This window comes from Sus scrofa, chromosome X (assembly GCF_000003025.6).
Source record: "Sus scrofa isolate TJ Tabasco breed Duroc chromosome X, Sscrofa11.1, whole genome shotgun sequence".
NCBI classification, from domain to species: Eukaryota; Metazoa; Chordata; class Mammalia; order Artiodactyla; family Suidae; genus Sus; species Sus scrofa.
The window spans coordinates 111603304-111622317 of NC_010461.5; the positions used below are offsets into that span (position 1 = coordinate 111603304).

At 45.7% G+C, this 19014-nt stretch overlaps 1 protein-coding gene across 1 annotated transcript; it reads left to right on the forward strand.

Moving 5' to 3' along the window:
* On the forward strand, window positions 12392-16821 carry BRS3 (bombesin receptor subtype 3). The gene is made up of 3 exons (XM_003360456.3): window positions 12392-12825; window positions 14397-14748; window positions 16238-16821. The coding sequence occupies exons 1-3, from the start codon at window positions 12392-12394 to the stop codon at window positions 16649-16651; spliced, it is 1200 nt and encodes a 399-aa protein (XP_003360504.1). The 3' UTR covers window positions 16652-16821.

Genomic DNA, 19014 nt, shown 5'->3' on the forward strand with positions numbered 1-19014 from the left:
GTTCATCTTAGTCATTCAGAGGACAGAGGTCCGCAGAGACCATGGGGCCCCGGGAGCAGAGGCTTGGGAGTGAGGCACCAATGTTTCCTCCACTGGTATTTGCTTTCTCTGGACTCCCTTTAATTTTCCCTTTGGGCCGTCGTCCACCCAGCAAGCGCGGGCAGGGTGGCTCTTGACGCACCCCCTGCCCAAGAGTCAACGCCCAACTGCTTCTGGCGCTGATCATGTTTCCAGGCCCCAGCCTGTAAAGGCACCAAGAAGCTGCTCCATCTCAGTCTATCCATGGGAAAGGAGACGGCTGGGGAGCCCGCAGTGTAGACTCAACAGGGCAGAAAGGAGAGTGGAAGAGAGTGTGTAGAGACTGTTTTGATCCTTGGGGAAAGAGGATCAACCAGTTATGGGAACATTTGAATCCCTGTTTTCTGGTTTCTGCTTCTAACCTCCAGAAAGCCACCATCACAAGCCCCTTCATCTTTTTTTTTCCACTTATTTTGATTTTGGCTGAGCCTTCAGCATGTGGAAGTTCCCAGGCCAGGGATCAAACCTGTGCCACCGCAGTAAACTGAGCCACAACAGTGACAACGCCAGGTCCTCAACCCACTAGGCCACCAGGGAGCTCCACAAACTTCATCTTTATAACTCTGCGGCATCACTGCCAAAGATTCAAAGATTCATCTCTGTTGTTAGTTTGAGAGAGATGGTGCCCCATTGCCCACAGTGGGTTCAGCAGAAAGTGGGTTCATCACCCAAATCCCTCACCCCAGCCTTGCAAAGGCACTAACACAGTGGTTTCCTTTACAAGGGAGGTGAGCAGTGGGGTGAAGCAGACAGCTCCAAGCTCCAGGCCTTCGAGAAGGAGACTCTCGACTCTACAGGGCTCTGGAGCGACTGGGTTGGCCGATGGTTGGTCCAGGCGCCCCAGCTTCTCTGCCTTCGGTACTCAGGGTTGACGTCACCATTGAATCTTTTCAAAGCCTTCCACGAGATCCTCACTTTGCAGAGCGATGTGCACTCGAACAGGCGGTGTGTGTGACCGCAAAACCGTTCATTTCATTTGCCTGGCACAAACAATTACTAAGGCAGGCCTGTTATGTACTCTCGAAGACAGGGAACTTGGACATGGTTTGCGGGGAGCCTTGCTTTGGCAGCCTTTTCCGTATCCTGCCTCTGTTAACCCACCTCAGGGTAATCTGGGGATGTTTACTCCCCAACCTCAAGTCCACCAGGGACCCCGGGTTAACCAAGGGGGTGAGACTCAGAGGCTCGGCATGGCAGTCCCTGCAGCCTGGGACACAGAACTTTCTCCCCAGGCGCACACCGCCTGAAGGAGCAGGCCTGTCCAAGGCCTCTGAGGGTGGGTCCCGTGTACTTGAATCCCAAACAGGAGGGAAGAACCAGCGCTTCGGTTTGCCTGACCAACTGCACTGGGGAGCCACCTCCTGGGTGAGGTCCGCTTTGGAGGGCAAGGCCAGCTGTGCCGGGAGCTCCCAGCCGAGTCCTAACTGCCCCCTGCTGGTGCCGGGGCCACCGGCTTCCCTCGCCCCCAGCCCCCACCCCTCGCCCGCCCCCACGGAAGAGGCTGGCCAGGTGAGGCAGGGAGCTACTTTCTACAGAATTCCTTCCCCCCAAATGAACCCACCTCTTAGAAACCAGGCAAGATCCAGCAAGTCAGAGTGGCCCGCGAGGACCTGGGGATCCCAAGGCAATGCCAAAGGGATTGAAAATCATCCAGGTGGCTCATCAAAGACCAGCCTCCTAGACGGTAGATCTAAACAGCCACAGCTGCCCCAGACCATGTGCCAGGGATCTGCCCAGAAAGGGGGTACTTGAGCTCGGACTCCACTGGCAACAGCCTGCATTCTTTGCATCCGATTTTGTTCTTTCTTTCAGCTTGTCCCTATGTTTCCTCCTTTACTGTTTGGCCTTAAAGATGAAAACAAAGAAAACAGACCTTGGTGCTAGAAGGCTCTGGGTGTGATGTGGAAGTTCCCAGGCCAGGGATCAAACCTGAGCCACTGCAGGGAACCCAAGCCACGGCATTGACAATGACAGATCCTTAACTGCTAGGCCACCAGGGAACTCTTATTTCATTTATTTTTTCTTTACCTTCTGAGCCTTAATTTCTTCACCACTAAAAATGCAAAAGTCTATCATCTACCTCTCAAAGATCAAACGGGGCAACATACGTGAAGAACATGTTAGAGCACCCAGCACACAGTAGGTGCTCAAGTCCAAGATGGCCTCTATTCCACCTCCGATCAAGCCACTGGGGTGGCATCATGTCCCACCTCCTGGAAGGTTGGTCACGGCCAAATGGGCAGAGTCCTCTCTTCACATCTAAACCAGCAGTCTTTCAACTTCCCTCCCCAACCACGCAGCTTCTCTGCCCCAGCGTCAGCTCCAGCAAACAGGTTTTTTTAAAATTGCCATGGCCCCAAGAACCCCCTTTTGAAGCCTCTCCTCATTTCCAGCCCCCATGGCACTCCCACCAGCACTGCTTATGCCGGGCGGGTCCAGCAAACGGGAACAGGAAAAGCAAAACAAGACCAGATCTTTGGACTAAATAAGACTTGGCGACAGCGTGGTCCAAGATAAGATGAGGTCTGGGCAGGTCAAGGTGATGTTCAGAAATGATTCTAGGGCCACGGCCAACCTGCCATCATATACCCTTAGGTATGGTTCAGTGCACCTCTTACGGAACAGGATGTGCCTTGTGTGTTTTTAAAGGAGCCAAGCTAATCTAGACAACCACTTGCATGCTCTCAACCACAAGTGCGGTGTGATGGTTGTACCCCTAAATTGTCAGCCACAATATATGAGAATGCCTCTTGAGTATCTGGTCTGAGACTGGGGAGAAGGGATCTGACCCCACCGCTCTTCCGCTCAAACATTTGAAATAACCTGTTACCTACTGAATGAAGTTCAGTCTCAGCCCACAGCTTTCAAATGTCTTCCCGAAGTTGACCTCAACCTACCTTGTCAAGCTTATTTCACTTGCTTCCCTCTTCACAGCCACCCTTCAGCCAACGGGACTGTTTATTCCCTGAACATGCCCCATACACGCCCACCCCAGTGTCTTTGCTGTTTATTTTTATTTGTGACATCTTCCCCACGCCCCCATCGCTACATACTGAAACCCCCCCCAGAATTCCTCTGGAAAACAGACGCCCCCATGAATCCTTTCCTGATGCCTAACTCGCCTCCAACCAGGTGGGATCTGTCTTCCTTCTCGCTTGTGGTGTGGATTCTAGCGAGAGCCTGGGTGCGGGGGTTAGTTCGTATTTGGGCAGTCTGGTAAGTTGAGGGCATGGTGGTGGGGCTGGGGGCCTCAGAGGAGAGAAGTCCTCCAGAGGGGAGGAAGGAACCAGGTGTGACCGGGCTGAGTCGGGCGCAGAGCCCAGGGCGGCAGTAGGAAGCCGTGGACCCGGGTAAAATGCAATGGCTCTTCTCTGCATCTGCCCGGCCCAGCCTCCCTGGGTGCCCGGCTGCCTGTGTCCCCTCCAGGGACCTATTTGCATCCAGGCAGGATTTTCACGGTGGCAAAGGGAATGAGATCTTGATCCCCTCTTCCCAACACAGACCACCGAGGTTGAGAGGCACGGGGAACTATATGCGATATCCTGAGATAAACCATAACGGAAAAGAATATTTATAAGCATAACTGAATCGCGTTGTAAAGCAACTATACTTTGATATTTTTAAATGCGTTGTTTTTTTTGTTTGTTTGTTTGTTTGTTTGTTTGTTTTGGCCATGCCCTAGGCATGTAGAAGTTCTCGGGCCAGCGATCAAACCCACACCACAGCAGCAACCTGAGCCACTGCAGTGATGATGCCAGATCCTTAAACCACAGCACCATAAGAGAATTCCTAAAAATGTATTTTAACACCGTCCCCCCTACCCCCGTTCCGCTGCACGCAAAGGCATAAAGGATGTCTAATGGCTGGGGTGGTCCCAAATGAGGTCAGATTACTGAGAAGGGACAAGGACAGTGCCCGGAAAGGAGGCTTTGCACGAAGGGAGAACGTGCTTGGGCGACCAGAGTCCAGGTCCCTGCAGGGGGTGTGGTTCAGGACTTGCAGCCATCCCGGGGGTCCTGTGACTCCTCCAGGGCGCAGGCGGTCTTCCTTCAGGCCCCTTCTGACCTGCATCTGACCCAGTAGAGATGGCACCTTGAGAAGCCATCTTGATGAGGATGGATCCAGTCAGCACGCTATGCTGGAACCAGTCCGAGCTGGTGGTTTGGTTGGGGCCACCTCTGTTGGATGGGGGTAGTGGTGAGGAGCAAGGACTCTGGAAGCAGCTACCTGGGTTGGACGGCTTCCTCACAGGTAAATAGGGGGGACTGAGCAAGTCAACTGAGGGCAGCCAGTGGCACTGCCATCAACTGTCACTTGATGGTAATAGTTGTGAAGTTCGTATCAAAGGCAAGTTTAGGAGTTCACGTTGTGGCTCAATGAGTTAAGGACCTGACATTATCTTTGTGAGGATTTGGATTCTATCCCTGGCCTTGCTCAGTGGGTTAAGGATCTGGCATTGCCGTGAGCTGTGGTGTAGGTTGCAGTTGCGGCTCGGATCTGGCGTTGCTGTGGCTCTGGCCTAGGCTGGTGGCTACAGCTCCGATTTGACCCCTAGCGTGGGGTGTCCATATGCCACGGGGGCGTCCTTAAAAAGAAAAAAAGGGGACAACTTTATGTTGCCAATAACCCAAGATCGAACAAATAAAGGACGCATTGGTGTTGCCGTGGTGGATCAGTGGTTAACAAATCCGACCAGGAACCATGAGGTTTCGGGTTCTATCCCTGGCCTTGCTCAGTGGGTTAAAGATCTGGCATTGCCGTGAGCTGTGGTGTAGGTCGAAGATGCAGCTCGGATCCCGCGTTGCTGTGTCTCTGGCGGAGGCTGGTGGCTACAGCTCCAATTAGACCCCTAGCCTGGGAACCTCCATATACTGTGGGAGCGGCCCTAGAAAAGGGCCAAAAAAATAAAAAATTAAAAATTAAAAAAAATTAAAGGACTCATTCATGCATACGTGGAATCAACCCTAGAGATTCTTGGGTCTCTTTAAGGAGGGGAACCATTAGAATTCTTCCTAGAAAAAAAATGGGTGTGTATGGGAGGCCTCAATGCCATTATAATCTGGATATTGAAAGATAAGACCTTTTTATTGTCTTTTTAGGGCTGCACCTGTGGCATGTGGAAGTACCCAGGCTAGGGGTCAAATCGAAGCTGTAGCTGCCAGCCTACACCACAGCCACAGCAATGTGGGATCCAAGCCTCGTCAGCCACCTACACCACAGCTCACAGCAACGCCACATCCTTTAACCCACTGAGCAAGGCCAGGGATCGAACCCACGTCCTCATGGATACTAGCTGGGTTTGTTACCACTGAGCCACGAGGGGAACTCCCAAGACCTTATTTTTTTATTGAGGTATCATTGACCTTCAACATTGTGTTAGTTTCAGGTGGACAACATAACGATTCGATATTCGAATATATTGTGAAATGATCACCACATTAAATCTAGCTAATGTACGTCACTACGCATACTTAAAATTTTTTTCTTGTGATGAGAACTTTAAAGGTTTAAGGACGCCTTATTTTTATATTTGTTTATTTATCTATTTATTTATTTATTTTTAGGGCTACACCTGTGGCATATGGAGGTTCCCAGGCTAAGGGTCAAATCAGAGCTGCAGCTGCCATCCTACGTCACCGCCGCAGCAATGCAGGATCTGAGCTGCATCTGTGACCTACATCGCAGCTGAGGGCAACGCTGGATTGTTAACCCAACTGAGTGAGGCCAGGGATTGAACCTGCATCCTCATGGATACTAGTCGGGTTCCTTACCTGTGGAGCCAGAACAGGCACACCTAGGAGACCTTATTTTTAATTCACAGGCCTACCATACCGTGTCATCCTGGCAGCATCTCAAAGACCAGTGATCACTGGAGAGGGACGGCGGTGCTTGGTGGAGCAGTGGAGAGTGGAGAAGACCCCGAGCCTGGCAGAGTGACAAGCGCCCCACTGGAGCAGCCGCAGGGCTGGTGGGAATATACTTGTTCACGAGCACAGGGAAGATGCAAGGAAAGGGCTTGGAGGATTGCCGCCCGACTCCAGCAAAACCTGCGTCCCAAACTACAGCTAAGAGCCCCATCCTTGGAGTTCCCGAAGTGGCACAAGATGAGCCGCATCTCTGCAGCACCATGACACAGGTTTGATCCCCAGCCTGGCCCAGTGGGTTAAAGGATCCAGTGTTGCAGCAGTGCCTTGGATCTGATCTCTGGCCCGGGAGCTCCATATCCTGCCGGGATGGCCACAAAGGAAAAAGAAACAAAGGAGCCTCATCCTCAGGGGCTGCCGGAAATCTTGAGGTGGCGGACACTGCAAGAAGCTAAAGATCCTGGGACGTATCATTTTGTTTCTCATTTTTCAGATTTCTTAAGGAATAATTTACATATTTTTACTACTCTTTAAAACTATTTTTTCTCATTCTCCAGCTTTCTTGAAGTATAATGTACACATCATGAATTCACCCATTTTTAAGGTATAGTTCGAGTTTTAATAAATTTATACCAGAATTCCCATTGCGCTCAGCGGGTTAAGAACCCGATGCTGCCTCTCTGAGAGTGCAGGTTCAATCCCTGGCCTCATTCAGTGAGTTAAGGGTCCAGCATGGCCACAAGCTTTGGCATAGATGTGGCTCAGATCCGGTGTTGCCGGGGCTGTGGTGTAGGGTGGTAGCTACAGCTCCAATTCAACCCCGAGGCTGGGAACTTCCATATGCCGCAGGGGCAGCTGTAAAAAGAAACATAAATAAATAATTATATACATCACGCAAACATCATCATACCACATCATTACTGAACACTTCCATTATCCCCCGATTTTTCCTTGCCCCAACCTCCAGATCCAAGCAACTGCTGATGCGCCTTCCATCACTATAGTTTTGCCTTTTCTGGAAATTTCCTGTTAAGGAATCGTACAATATATCTGGTGTCTTTCATTGCGTATGTTTGAAATTCACCCACTTTGTAACAAGTATCAATTGTTTGTTCTTGGAGTTCCCATTGTGGCTCAGCAGTAACGAACCTGACTAGTATTCATGAGGATGCGGGTTCAATCCCTGGCCTTGCTCAGTGGGTTAAAGGATCTGCCATTGCCACAAACTTTGGTGTAGGTCACAGACTCGGCTCGGCTCTAGCGTTGCTGTGGTTGTGGAGCAGGCTGGCAGCTGTAGCTCCGATTGTCCCCTTAGCCTGGGAATTTCCATATTCTGTCCTAAAAAGCCAAAAAAAAAAAAAATTTCTTTTGTTCTTATTTGGGATCAGTGGCCAGTCTGAACTCAGGAATGTTTAGTGCTAATATGGAGGAAAACCAGCTCTCCCAAGTTATTCCAGTCCTACAGTGAGGATGAGAGGGGAGGATCAAAATGCATTTAATATGCAATTTCCAATTCACGAGAATCACCATTTTTTTTTTTTTTTGGCCATGTCTGAGGCATGCAGAAGTTCCCAGACCAGGGATCGAACAAACCCATGCCCTACCAGTGACATGAGTCACAGCAGTGACAATACTGGATCCTTAATTGCTGGGCCACCAGGGAACTCCTAGAGTCACCATTTTTATCTGAGACAATTCCCACTACAAATAATAGATCGTGAAAGTGTTTCATATTGCTATAACTAAATAGCCACAAAACGGTAATATTTATGTCTCATATAGTAAAACTGATAACCAATAAACTGGATTTTAAAAGTAACATCGCTCTTCTTTATGCTGACCAGCATTCCGCTGTACGGATAAGCCACATTTTCTTTACCCACTTGCTAACTGATGGCTTTTACGTTGTTCACAGCTTGTTTTTATGCATAACGCTTCTATGTACATTTGCACGCGTCTTTGTATGGCTATTTGTTTTCACTTACCTTGGGTAGATACCTGGGAGTGGAATTTTGTGGCCGCATGGTAATTATTGATTTGAAGCCCCTTAACAGGGATTAAGCTGTAGGAAGCTGAAAGTAAGCCCTGTGGAAATGATTACACGATTAGGGGTCTGTGAGAGATTTCTACGAAAGGGGAGCATATTACCGAGAAGAGATGCAAAAATGTACTAAGAAATTAATCAACTTCATAATTTGTATCTCAATATTCAGGAAGCCTAAACACTTTATCTGACGCAAAACGGCCTCAATCTATTATAACTGTAGAACCTCACACTGACCACAGCATACGATATTAGGCATGTGGGCGTGGATGCATGCAGAGATCAGAGCCTAGAAAGGCATGTCCATCTGAACAGCCTACATGGCTGTCCACTTTTAGGGAGCCATTAAGTTTAATCATGACAAGAATTTGCCTTAAGAAAAAATTCCACTTAAACATTCAACTGGCATTTCCACTCTGCATAGAGCCTACCATTACATAATTTGGATTTTTTTCTCCCTGGTCTCTGCAGAGGCTATTCTGAATACTACTCGTCCCTCGAAATATGAAACTGCACCAGTAAAATTGGGGGGCAAGGCATTATGAGGGAGAACTGAGAACTCTGTGATGACAGGAATCACTATTACATAGATCCAAATACACCCACAAGTCAAATGTGTCCTCTTAAAACTGATCTAATCCAGTTAATTAATAACAAAGACATTCATCCTCTTTCCCAGCATAAGAACATAAAAAAAGGGAGGGGCCTCTGTGGGAGACTCAGACTGAGAATTCTGGTTATTCATTTTTCAGTTCTCAAATATGCAGATGGAATTTGGGCTTGAGTCGTAGGCAAAAGTTTTAGCCACTTCATCTTTCTCTGATTGGAAAGATCACCCCAAGCACCCAGAGTCATTTGAACACAGGTACCCAGTGGTTCAGTGGATGTGGCTTTCCAGGGATCGAGATATATAGGGAGGGGTTTTTAAGTATCCATCACAACACGGAATTGCTTTTTCTTTAATGAAAACCCACAGAAATATCTCCTTGACCTCGATATCAGAAAAAGCCATGCTTGGAGTTCCCTCTGTGGCACAATGGGTTAAGAATCCAACTGAAGCATCTCCAGTCAATGCGGAGGCTCAGGTTTGATCCCTGGCGCAGCACAGTGGTTTAAAGGATCCTGCATTGCCACGGCTGTGGTGTAGGTCACAGCTGCGGCTTGGATTCACTCCCTGGCCTGGGAACATCCATATGCCACAGGAGCAGCAATTAAAAAAGAAAAAAAGAAAAAGCCTTGCTTCTTCTGAACAACTGGATCATTTTCATTTTTATCCTACGGAAGTGGTTCTCAGAGTGTGGTCCCCAACAAGCATCAGTATCACCTTGGGAACCTGTTAGAAATGCAAATGGTCAGGGAGTTCCCACTGTGGCTCAGCGAGTTAAGAACCTGACTAATATCCATGAGAATGCCAGTTTGATCCCTGGCCTCCCTCACTGGGTTAAATATCCATCATTGCCACAAGCTTCGGTGTAAGTCTCAGATGTGGCTCGGATCCCACATTGCCGTGGCTGTGGTGTATGTAGGCCAGCAACTAAGCTCCAATTCGACCCCTAGCCCTAAAAAGCAAAAAAAGATGCAAATAGTCAGACTCCACCCCAGACCTATCAAATTAGAAACTGTTGCCTGAGACCCAGCAACCTGTGTTTGATAAACCTGGCGACTCTAATGCAAGCCAAAATTTGAGAACCACTGTCCTGGTTAACTGATGGCTGAGAGCCTTGGAGCCAAATTTGCAGCCTCTTTCTAGCAACAGTTTTCTAATCCCTCTCCCCACCACCTTAGAGGCAGAGAAGCGTTTTTCGGCACTCTTAGATCCCCAGAGCCATGGAGAGCTACAAAAGATGTTGCCAATACTAATTGAATTGGACTGAAACCGGGAAACTTAACTTCGGAAAACTGATCATTTATTTGTTCAATGCCTAATACTTGCTTAGCGTTAAACAGTTACATGAAGGTTGTATTACGATTGCTTCATCTGTAATCAAGTCGTTGGGTTTGAAAACCTTGGAAGATAATATTGACCAATTATGCACTAAAAACAAACAAAAAGGGATTTCATCATTTTGTACTGGCTCACTGTCCTGCAACTTTAACTACAAACGACTCATTCGACATGGTTCTGTTTAGGGGTGAATTACAGGGTAATAGAAGTAGATATGAAAGCAGATGCGTTTAAATTATCGATCATGATTTGCTTGTTAGCCTGGAAATCGCTTGCTCTTTAGTTAATAAAACATACAGAAAACCCAAGTCCCCGATGCCAAATGAGCAAATATGGCTCATTGTCAGCAACTGAGGGCTTTTCCGCTCTTGCCCCTGATTTTTAACCTTTCAGAATCCAGAGGGAAGCTGTTTCCACCTCAGCACGGCCCCAGAACGCTCTTGTGACCTTGCATGAGCTACTTTCCCTCTCTGAACCTCATTCCTGCCTCTGAAAATCATAGAGGATTTGATTTCATCATCTCTAGGTTCATTTGCATTTCTGATCTGCTGGGATTCTGGAATTCCAGAGATCCCCAAACACCAGCAGCATCCCGGCCATCACTGCTCTCTCCTGACCTCTCCCGACCAGAGGGCTGAGGAAGGGGGGAAGGCACGCTGGTGGCTGCAGCCTGAGGCAAGCCTGCCTGAGATCTGGGGAATTCAGCTAATTTTATGAATCACGTGCCAGAGTTTGTTTCTTTCCAAACAGTGCTCTGTGACCATCCGCCGAGGTGTGAATCGGGAGATACAGTTTGCTCTTTGCTAAATGCTACGGCAGGAATCCCAAAGAGATTTGATCATTAGCTTTGCAAGAACGAGATAGGAACTGTGTAGAGCCGCTTCTATAGAGCTGGTCTTAAAGAGGCAGCCCGGTGCATGAAACTACTTAAGGGAATAAACTTAGGCTCAGGGACCTGGGTTTGCTCAAACATTCCCCCACCTCATTCCCATCAGAAACAGGGTCATTCAAGCTCTGGAGATAATTTCATAAGGTGTGGAGCAGAGGTGTGTTTCAGGTTGTTCAAATTATCCAGATAATTGATTCAATTCATCCAAGTCACTGTCCTTGCAGAATTTATTGCACCTATTATTCCGTCAGTATAAAAAGCCATCTTTGTTTGCTCTTCTTGTTCATTGGCCAGTCACATACTTTGCTGTCTTTTATTCCACTCCCCAGACTAAATCTGACGTGGATATATTTATAAGCGCCTTGCTACAAAAAGTTTCTCCTAGCTGAGAGATGATCCTTTGAATTTGATCATTTCAGAGACTATTTCTTAGCAGGTTATATTATTAAATGCCTTTAAACTGCTGGCCTCCCACTCCCCGACAACCCCCTACTCCCCATGTATACACGCTTACCTTTGCTGGGAACCATTTCTCGCCGGTTCCAAGGCAATTGCCTTGATTTTCTATTTCCTTCAGTTGATGCAAACATTATCTACATGCCCATCACCTCTGGAGTAGCCTGTGGCATTGTCTCTTTTGAAAAGAATGATTTTCATTCTCACAAGTCCTTTTGGGTCAGGATCTCGAGCTGGGCTCTGCATTATTTTGTTTTGGAACAAGGCAGGTCCCTTTTAAGCATTTCTAAAGAGAGAAACCCTAAACAGCATTGAAAAAAAAAAAGTGGCACTACGACAGGCAGTCAAACAGTAAAAAGGTGTTTTATTAGAACATTTAGAGACAAAGCAACTGGTGGTTTGCCTGGATTTTTTTCATCTCTTAAAGGTTGCTTTGATATTACGCAGCAGAGCCCTTAGACATTATGCAGGGCTGGGAATTACCACATGTCAGAGCTAGGTGATAAGCTCAGGTCACCTGAATTATTCCTCCTTGAAGTGACATCAGCCCTGCTGAAATGTGAATGATTTGTTGTGGGAGCGCGTGTCTGATATTCCATCTAGAGGCGTGGATTCGAGTTTGTGCTTCAGGGGACACATATACTCGTTTAGCATGTAGAAGAAGGTGCATCGGACCATCTTCTGATTGCAGAGAAGTGGATGCATTCTGGGAGGAAATTGACAAAAATCTGTCTCGACCTTCGTGGTTAGACAGGGAAACAGAGTGATTCTAACAAGTAATCAGTAGTATCTAATGGCAGCAGGGTAGTCAAAGATTCCCCAACAGGAAAGAACAAGCAACTGCAGAGCATTTCCAAACCCCCTCCTTCTGTCATGGAAACGCCAATAAAGCTCCTCCACCTCCCACTCTTCAGTGCCAGATCGGTTAGCATTTAGCCAAGCATGCTGGGAGATACAGAACTACTGAAGGGAAGGAGTCTCCGGATGTCTTGAATTTGCTTGCCATTCTGCTCTGTTCTCCTAGCATCTCATTGCTAGACGTAGGCATTAGACGTGACAATCAAGTACCTCTGAACTGAGCAGAAGAAAGATTAAAGGCATAGGCTTCAGAAGCAATGGCTCAAAGGCAGCCTCAGTCACCTAATCAGACTTTAATTTCAACCACAAATGACACAGAATCATCAAGCCCCGGCGTTCCTAATGATACCACAAATAAAGGAAGGACCGGAGACAACTCTCCAGGAATAGAAGCATTGTGTGTCATCTATTTCACTTATGCCGTGATCATTTCAGTGGGCATCCTTGGAAATGCTATTCTCATCAAAGTCTTTTTCAAGACCAAGTCCATGCAAACAGTTCCCAACATTTTCATCACCAGCCTGGCTTTTGGAGATCTTTTACTTCTGCTAACTTGTGTGCCAGTGGATGCAACCCACTACCTTGCAGAAGGATGGCTGTTCGGAAGAATTGGCTGTAAGGTGCTCTCTTTCATCCGGCTCACTTCTGTTGGTGTATCAGTGTTCACGTTAACAATTCTCAGTGCTGACAGGTGGGTTTCTTTTCTCAGTTATATTTGCCAGGATGTGAAATTAGGCAAAAAAGAAAGGAAAGCTTGTACTTAGCATTCACTGGCTACTCTGCTGCTTTTCTCATACTCTGTAACTTGGATGTAAGATTGGAAAATCGGGGGGCATTTTAAATCAAAGTTGGTGTAAGAATGTTGACACTCATCAGGGGAGAGATTGAAATTGCATGCTTTAGGGATCATTTATTTTCTCTGAAGTGTGATTGTTTGTTTGAAAGACTGGACGGTGTTTCTCCCCCCCCCACTCCCCGTTCCCCGTTTATTAAGGCAAATTGTTCCAGGTGTAAAAGAAAAACAATTCATGCTTTATACATTAGTGCAGCCTAGTGGTGCAATATTGTCAACATTAAAACATCAGCATAGGTGTGACTATTGACCACATATGCATTACTGTCTACTGGAAGAATGGTAAAAAAAAAAAGATACATGCATCTAATTTATTTGAAATGCATCAAATTAACTAATGGCAGAAAAACGGTGAGGCTTTCGGCTTCCTGGAAAGTCAGTGTCATGTCATCACTTAATTGTATTTGTTTTCTCTATAGGCGTTCGCTGGCATTCTGTTTCCAGAGACATAAATTAATCCCGGTTGACTTTTAGAGCTCTATGGATGGAGCGTGTGAAAACCGGTGGCAGTCAGGATGTTCGGGCTCTGTTAGGGTATTTTCAGTCCAAGGACAGTGTTTTTCTGTGTTCCTGCTGTAGAAAAATAACTGAAAGCATGGGGGAAAAAAATTGAGGCTCCAAATGTTAAAAGTGATGCTTTAAAAAGCCTGCAAGAAGCCTGTAAGTAATCAATGCCTGGCAGTACCGGAAGGAATAGCTTCTATATGAGAGGAGGAAAAGCTTTCCCTGTGTCTTTTACAGAATTTTGCTTTGACTGGTTTTATATTCTGTTTGAGCGCAGATGTACTTAAAGGCTACAGCTTTTAAGGTGGATTTGTCAGAATAAGGAGGCATCTTTGCACGGGTCCAGGGTTTTGGACTGCACCCTTGCCTTGCCCTAAATCTACCTACAGATCGGGTTTGGGCAAGAAATTAGCACTTAGGAACAGAGAGGAAATTAACCCTCTCCGCTTTCCTGCCTAAACTCATGGAATTCTTTTCTGGGAAGGTTGATGACTGCTCACTCACGAAGATAGGAGAATTAGGTTTAACCTCAGTCACTTATGCAAAAAGGAAGTCTTTTAGAACACTTAAGCTAATACACAGGTAATGCATTACTCTCCATCACACATGAAATCATGCTGGAAAACATATATTTGCCCTAAAGAGAGGACCTACAATAAAATGATTAAAATTGCAAATCTGGACTATCTCAGTGGGAAAAAAAAGGTGATTAGCATAAATTTTTAAATGCTGGGATGTATTATGTGTATTTGAAATCAGAACCAATTCCACTTGGTTAATGTTGACTTGGTTATATTCATACAGATAGAAGGTGGAACTGGATGACCATTAAGGTCACCTCTACCCCTAAGATTCTGTCATTTGGATATTGATTTTTGCCCTCTGCTCTCATTATGTGTTTCTAGATACAAGGCAGTTGTGAAACCCCTGGAGCGGCAGCCCTCCAACGCCATCCTGAAGACCTGTGCCAAAGCTGGCTGCATCTGGATCGTGTCCATGCTAATTGCTCTACCAGAGGCTATATTTTCCAATGTATATACTTTTCACGATCCCAACAGAAATATGACATTTGAAGCGTGTGCCTCCTATCCTGTTTCTGAGAGGCTCCTGCAAGAGATACATTCTCTGCTGTGCTTCTTAGTATTCTACATTATTCCCCTCTCCATCATCTCTGTCTATTATTCTTTGATCGCTAGGACCCTTTACAAAAGCACCTTGAACATACCTACGGAGGAACAAAGCCATGCCCGAAAGCAGGTATGTATTAATCAGCACTCATGCAGGAATTTAGAAGTGAGATGTCTACTTTTGCCCCAGTGAGCAAGAAATACATCAGCAGTAGAGTATTTCTGTTATGGTCATGGGCTCTGGAGTCTGTCCGACCCAGGATTTAATTCCATACTAGCTGAGCAATCCTGAGCAAGTTACTTCACCTCTCTGAGCCTCAATTCCCTCCTGTGTCAAATGAAAACGAGGGCTGGATGATAGGTATGGCATGCTCAGCTTTGTTCCTCCTGCACAGTAAACCTCCAATAAATGGTAGGACTACTATTATGAGAAAAGGGGGACAGCCAAAGTTTGGGATCAGTCAAAATCACTCCCACGGAATAGTAAAGAACATCACACCAGGTGAGACTATAAAGTGAAGCATCTTTTGTTTTAGAAAGTGGAGCAGAAGGATAGAAAAACACAGGACGGTAGAGCTGGCAAGAAGCCATAACATTAGTCAATGCAAACCGCTTACACACAGATGAGCACCCAGGGGGCGGCCGGGGCGGGGGCGGCGGGGGGAGGGGGGGGAGCGGAGAGCCAGTGGCAAGAGAACACACTGACTCACAGAAGCTTGATTAAGACCGTGGTGAGACCCAGGTGTGCTCTCCTCTCATAAATATGAACAGATAAAAAGAATATTGGGAAAACATTGTTCCATTTGATTTAAAAAAAAAAAAAAAACCCACCAGGATTTCTTTCTTGGGTAGGAGGAAGTGACTCTGTTTACCTCTTGGCCAGTCCATGGAGAGCTCAGTGCCTTTTTTTTTGGAGCCAGTCCCTTCAGTTGGTTCAACTCAGGATGGTAAAACTGCACATTAAATGCCCACAGGAGCAGTTATCTTTGCTCTCTCTGTGACCACAGGCAACGTCTTTGGTTTCTCTTATTAATAGGTATGGGTAGGATTATTTTCACACATAAAGGATGGCGCATTGGTTTTTCACTCCTTTGACTGTAGAGTTAGACCATAGAGTATTCCTTTACATTAAAAACAGTGTGGGCAACCCATTTGGCAACCTTCATGGACCCCGGAAAGCTATTCTAACCTAGTCAACCCCTGCCGATGCGGTGAACGCAGGAAGCATCTATTTCTTAATTAAATTAAATTTTCTATAATTCCACAACACTCCTTGAGATAACTGGAGACACCCTAGGATGATATCTCAAAACCAGGAATTCGAGTCTCTGAGTTAGAGCTCTTGAGAGACCAAGGTCAAGGGCTACCGTGTCAATTCACGTGCTACATTCTATAGGCACAGGCTGCCTTCCTGCACGTGCCAGCCAGTTATCTCACAAGTGCATATTCAAACGCGCACTAGCCTGTTGACGTAAATTTCTATGTAAAATCTAGAGAGCGGCTTTTAAACATCTTTGCCAAGTAAATGTTTTGGAGTTTTATTTTGTTTTGTTTTTTTGGTTTTGTTTGGGTTTGGGGTTTTGTTGTTGTTATTGTTGCCATTTTTCTTTCTCCTACAGATCGAATCCCGGAAGCGAATTGCCAAAACAGTGTTGGTGCTGGTGGCTCTGTTTGCTCTCTGCTGGTTGCCGAATCACCTCCTGTATCTTTACCGCTCATTCACTTACCAAACCTACGTGGACTCCTCTGCCATTCATTTTATTGTCACCATTTTCTCTCGGGTTCTGGCTTTCAGCAATTCTTGCGTAAACCCCTTTGCTCTTTACTGGCTGAGCAAAACCTTCCAGCAGCATTTTAAAGCTCAGTTATTCTGTTGCAAGGCAGAGGCGCCTGAACCTTCTGCTGGTGATATACCTCTTGACAACCTGGCAGTGATGGGACGGGTCCGGGGTGCTGCGAGCACTCAGGTGTCTGAAATTAGTGCGTCCCTGTTTCCTGGCAGTGGTGTCAAGAAGGAAGAAGACAGAGTCTAACTTTTCCATTAAAACCGGTGTTTTTCCTTCCAGCATGTGTATTCGACTCTGGGCGACGTGTAGGTTTATGGTGTCAGGTTGCTCGTTTGTGAATAGTGCTGAAGTCTTAGGAGGGAAGGCTTGGACAAACCATGATTTTCTTCAAGGTACGAACAATGATCTTATTGGGCTTTCTAAATAAAGCGAAGCCCCACCAGGCATAGGAAGACACGTTTGTATATGTCAGTGGGTCCTAAGGGAAGTTGAAGAGGAAGGGAAGGCGAAATCAACAAGATGACACTGAAAAATCTAATTTATTTCCATCACATCTACGAAGCTTCTAATTTCACATATGCTCCTGTGATTTGCATAAAACTGTGATTGTGTTTGTTATGTGGTGTAAATCTATAGATTATACTTTGCATTTGAAGAGGGGATCAAAGTGAGGTAAAACATGTCTTCTGCAGTTTTCTTTTTAAAAAGTCCTAAAAAAGAATCCTTCGTGGGTGGCTTTTTTGTTTGGCTGATTTTCGTTTTTGACTGCCCTTTTCCATTAATCGCTATTCCATCAGAATCAATGCTGTGAAATGGCAATGAAAATGTTTTGGGGTCAGCGGCGTACACGAGAAAGGATCTGGGCAAGGTGTTTGCCTTACTAGGTCAGCGCTTACTAACTTAAGGTAGTTCTACTTCCAACTACCATTGATTGATAATTGGGCAAAGTTATCTTTCACAAATATTGTGAAGAACTTGCCTTCTTCACGGGCAGAATAAGTGGCCACGTTTATGGTGTCATTTGAGGGCTCCAAAGAGGGCCCCCCTGGTCAAAAACTCTGCGAGCCTGCCAGTGTCTGAAATTCTTCCTTTAAGGAAATTCATTTCTTTCTGGTAAGCAGTGCCCTCTTTCTAAAAGATGCAGAAGTACCACATGTGATCCCTAACACCTGGGTGTGCAGATGTCATCAGATCATCTTCCTGCCTGACTACCCGAAACCCCAAGTGTGCCTGAGTCCTGTAAGAGTATGACCTCATTAATCTCTGCCCTTGGAAATCAGATGGAAGGTTCTGATTTTCTGTCCTCTGCTCCTACTTGCTACCGCTTTAAGCTTACTAATAAATATTATTTCCAACAACTGCTGTTGTCAATAGATGTGTCAGATTTAGATTTGTGGTTTCAGAAAAATGTTTTCTTGGGGCAAATTAAAGCATATGTTTGGCACTATTGATAGTTAAATCTGTATTTTCAAAAACTTGATTTTGGGGTGTGCTTTTGGTAACTCCGAGCTTCTTTAAGTGGCTTGTGTACCTGTGAGCTTTTGCTTAAAGATGTGGCTTGAATGGGGACATCTATATTAACACTAGGCTTTCCATTTCTGTAAAACTGGCTTCCTTAAAGTGGGAGGGGGTCTTAGTATTGTTTTGAGTTGGACATTGTACTAAGTGGAGAGAAACAAATAAATGTGAACTTAAGTTTTGAATGACTTTGTTATTCTAAAAACCCTCTGGCAGAGTATCACTGAGAACCCACTTTAACCCCAAAATTTATTTTCAAGTCCCCAAAGTCCAAAGTATTTTACTATTTTCCTTACTCTGGCTAAACATTACATCTTTACTCTCCCAAGTATAACATTTTAGAAATGACTTGATACAAGTACCAGATTACAAAAGCTAAGCAAGCTTTCCAGCACTTGATAAAACCAGAGCTCAAAGAACTTTTTCTTCATTCTCAATAATCCCTAGGTGACCTAGGGGCTCTGATAGAAAATAATTCCCAAAATAGTTTTATAGGACATCAGCCTCCCAACCAGAGTTGGGGAATTGGGATTAAAATCCATGGCTTTGCTTTGATTTTTTTGGAGGGGGTGGTCTCCTTTTTTTAACAGATTATCCTTGTGAGAGCTAACCTTACAAGCAGGCCTCGGCAGCCACAATTTCTGTCACACTGCCTACTGTGGTACAGAAATGTGATTGCAGAATATTTCATTTCTTTAGAGAGGGTCCTAAGTGCCAGGGTTGGGACACATGACAAATTTTGTATGCGTCGCAATTTTGTTCAGGCTCTGCCCTGACCCAAGACTTGGAGCAATGGATCATAATAATATGCTACAAAGCAGGAAAGCAGAGTCACAAATTTAGATACGGCTTTGTCACTGAAGTTGAAAGTACTGGGAAACATTTAACACTGGCATACCTACTGAAAGTAGCCAATTTGGGTTTAAACAATTTCTGCAGTTATAACCATCTTAAGTCAGGGATCCATCAATCTTTTTGTCAAAAGGAGTTACTTTTATTTCCACTAAGTCTTGACTTTACAGGAAGCGGGGAGAGGAAAATTCCCAGGGAGTGAGCTTGAATGAGAGAGCTACTTTTTAAAAACTGAGTTT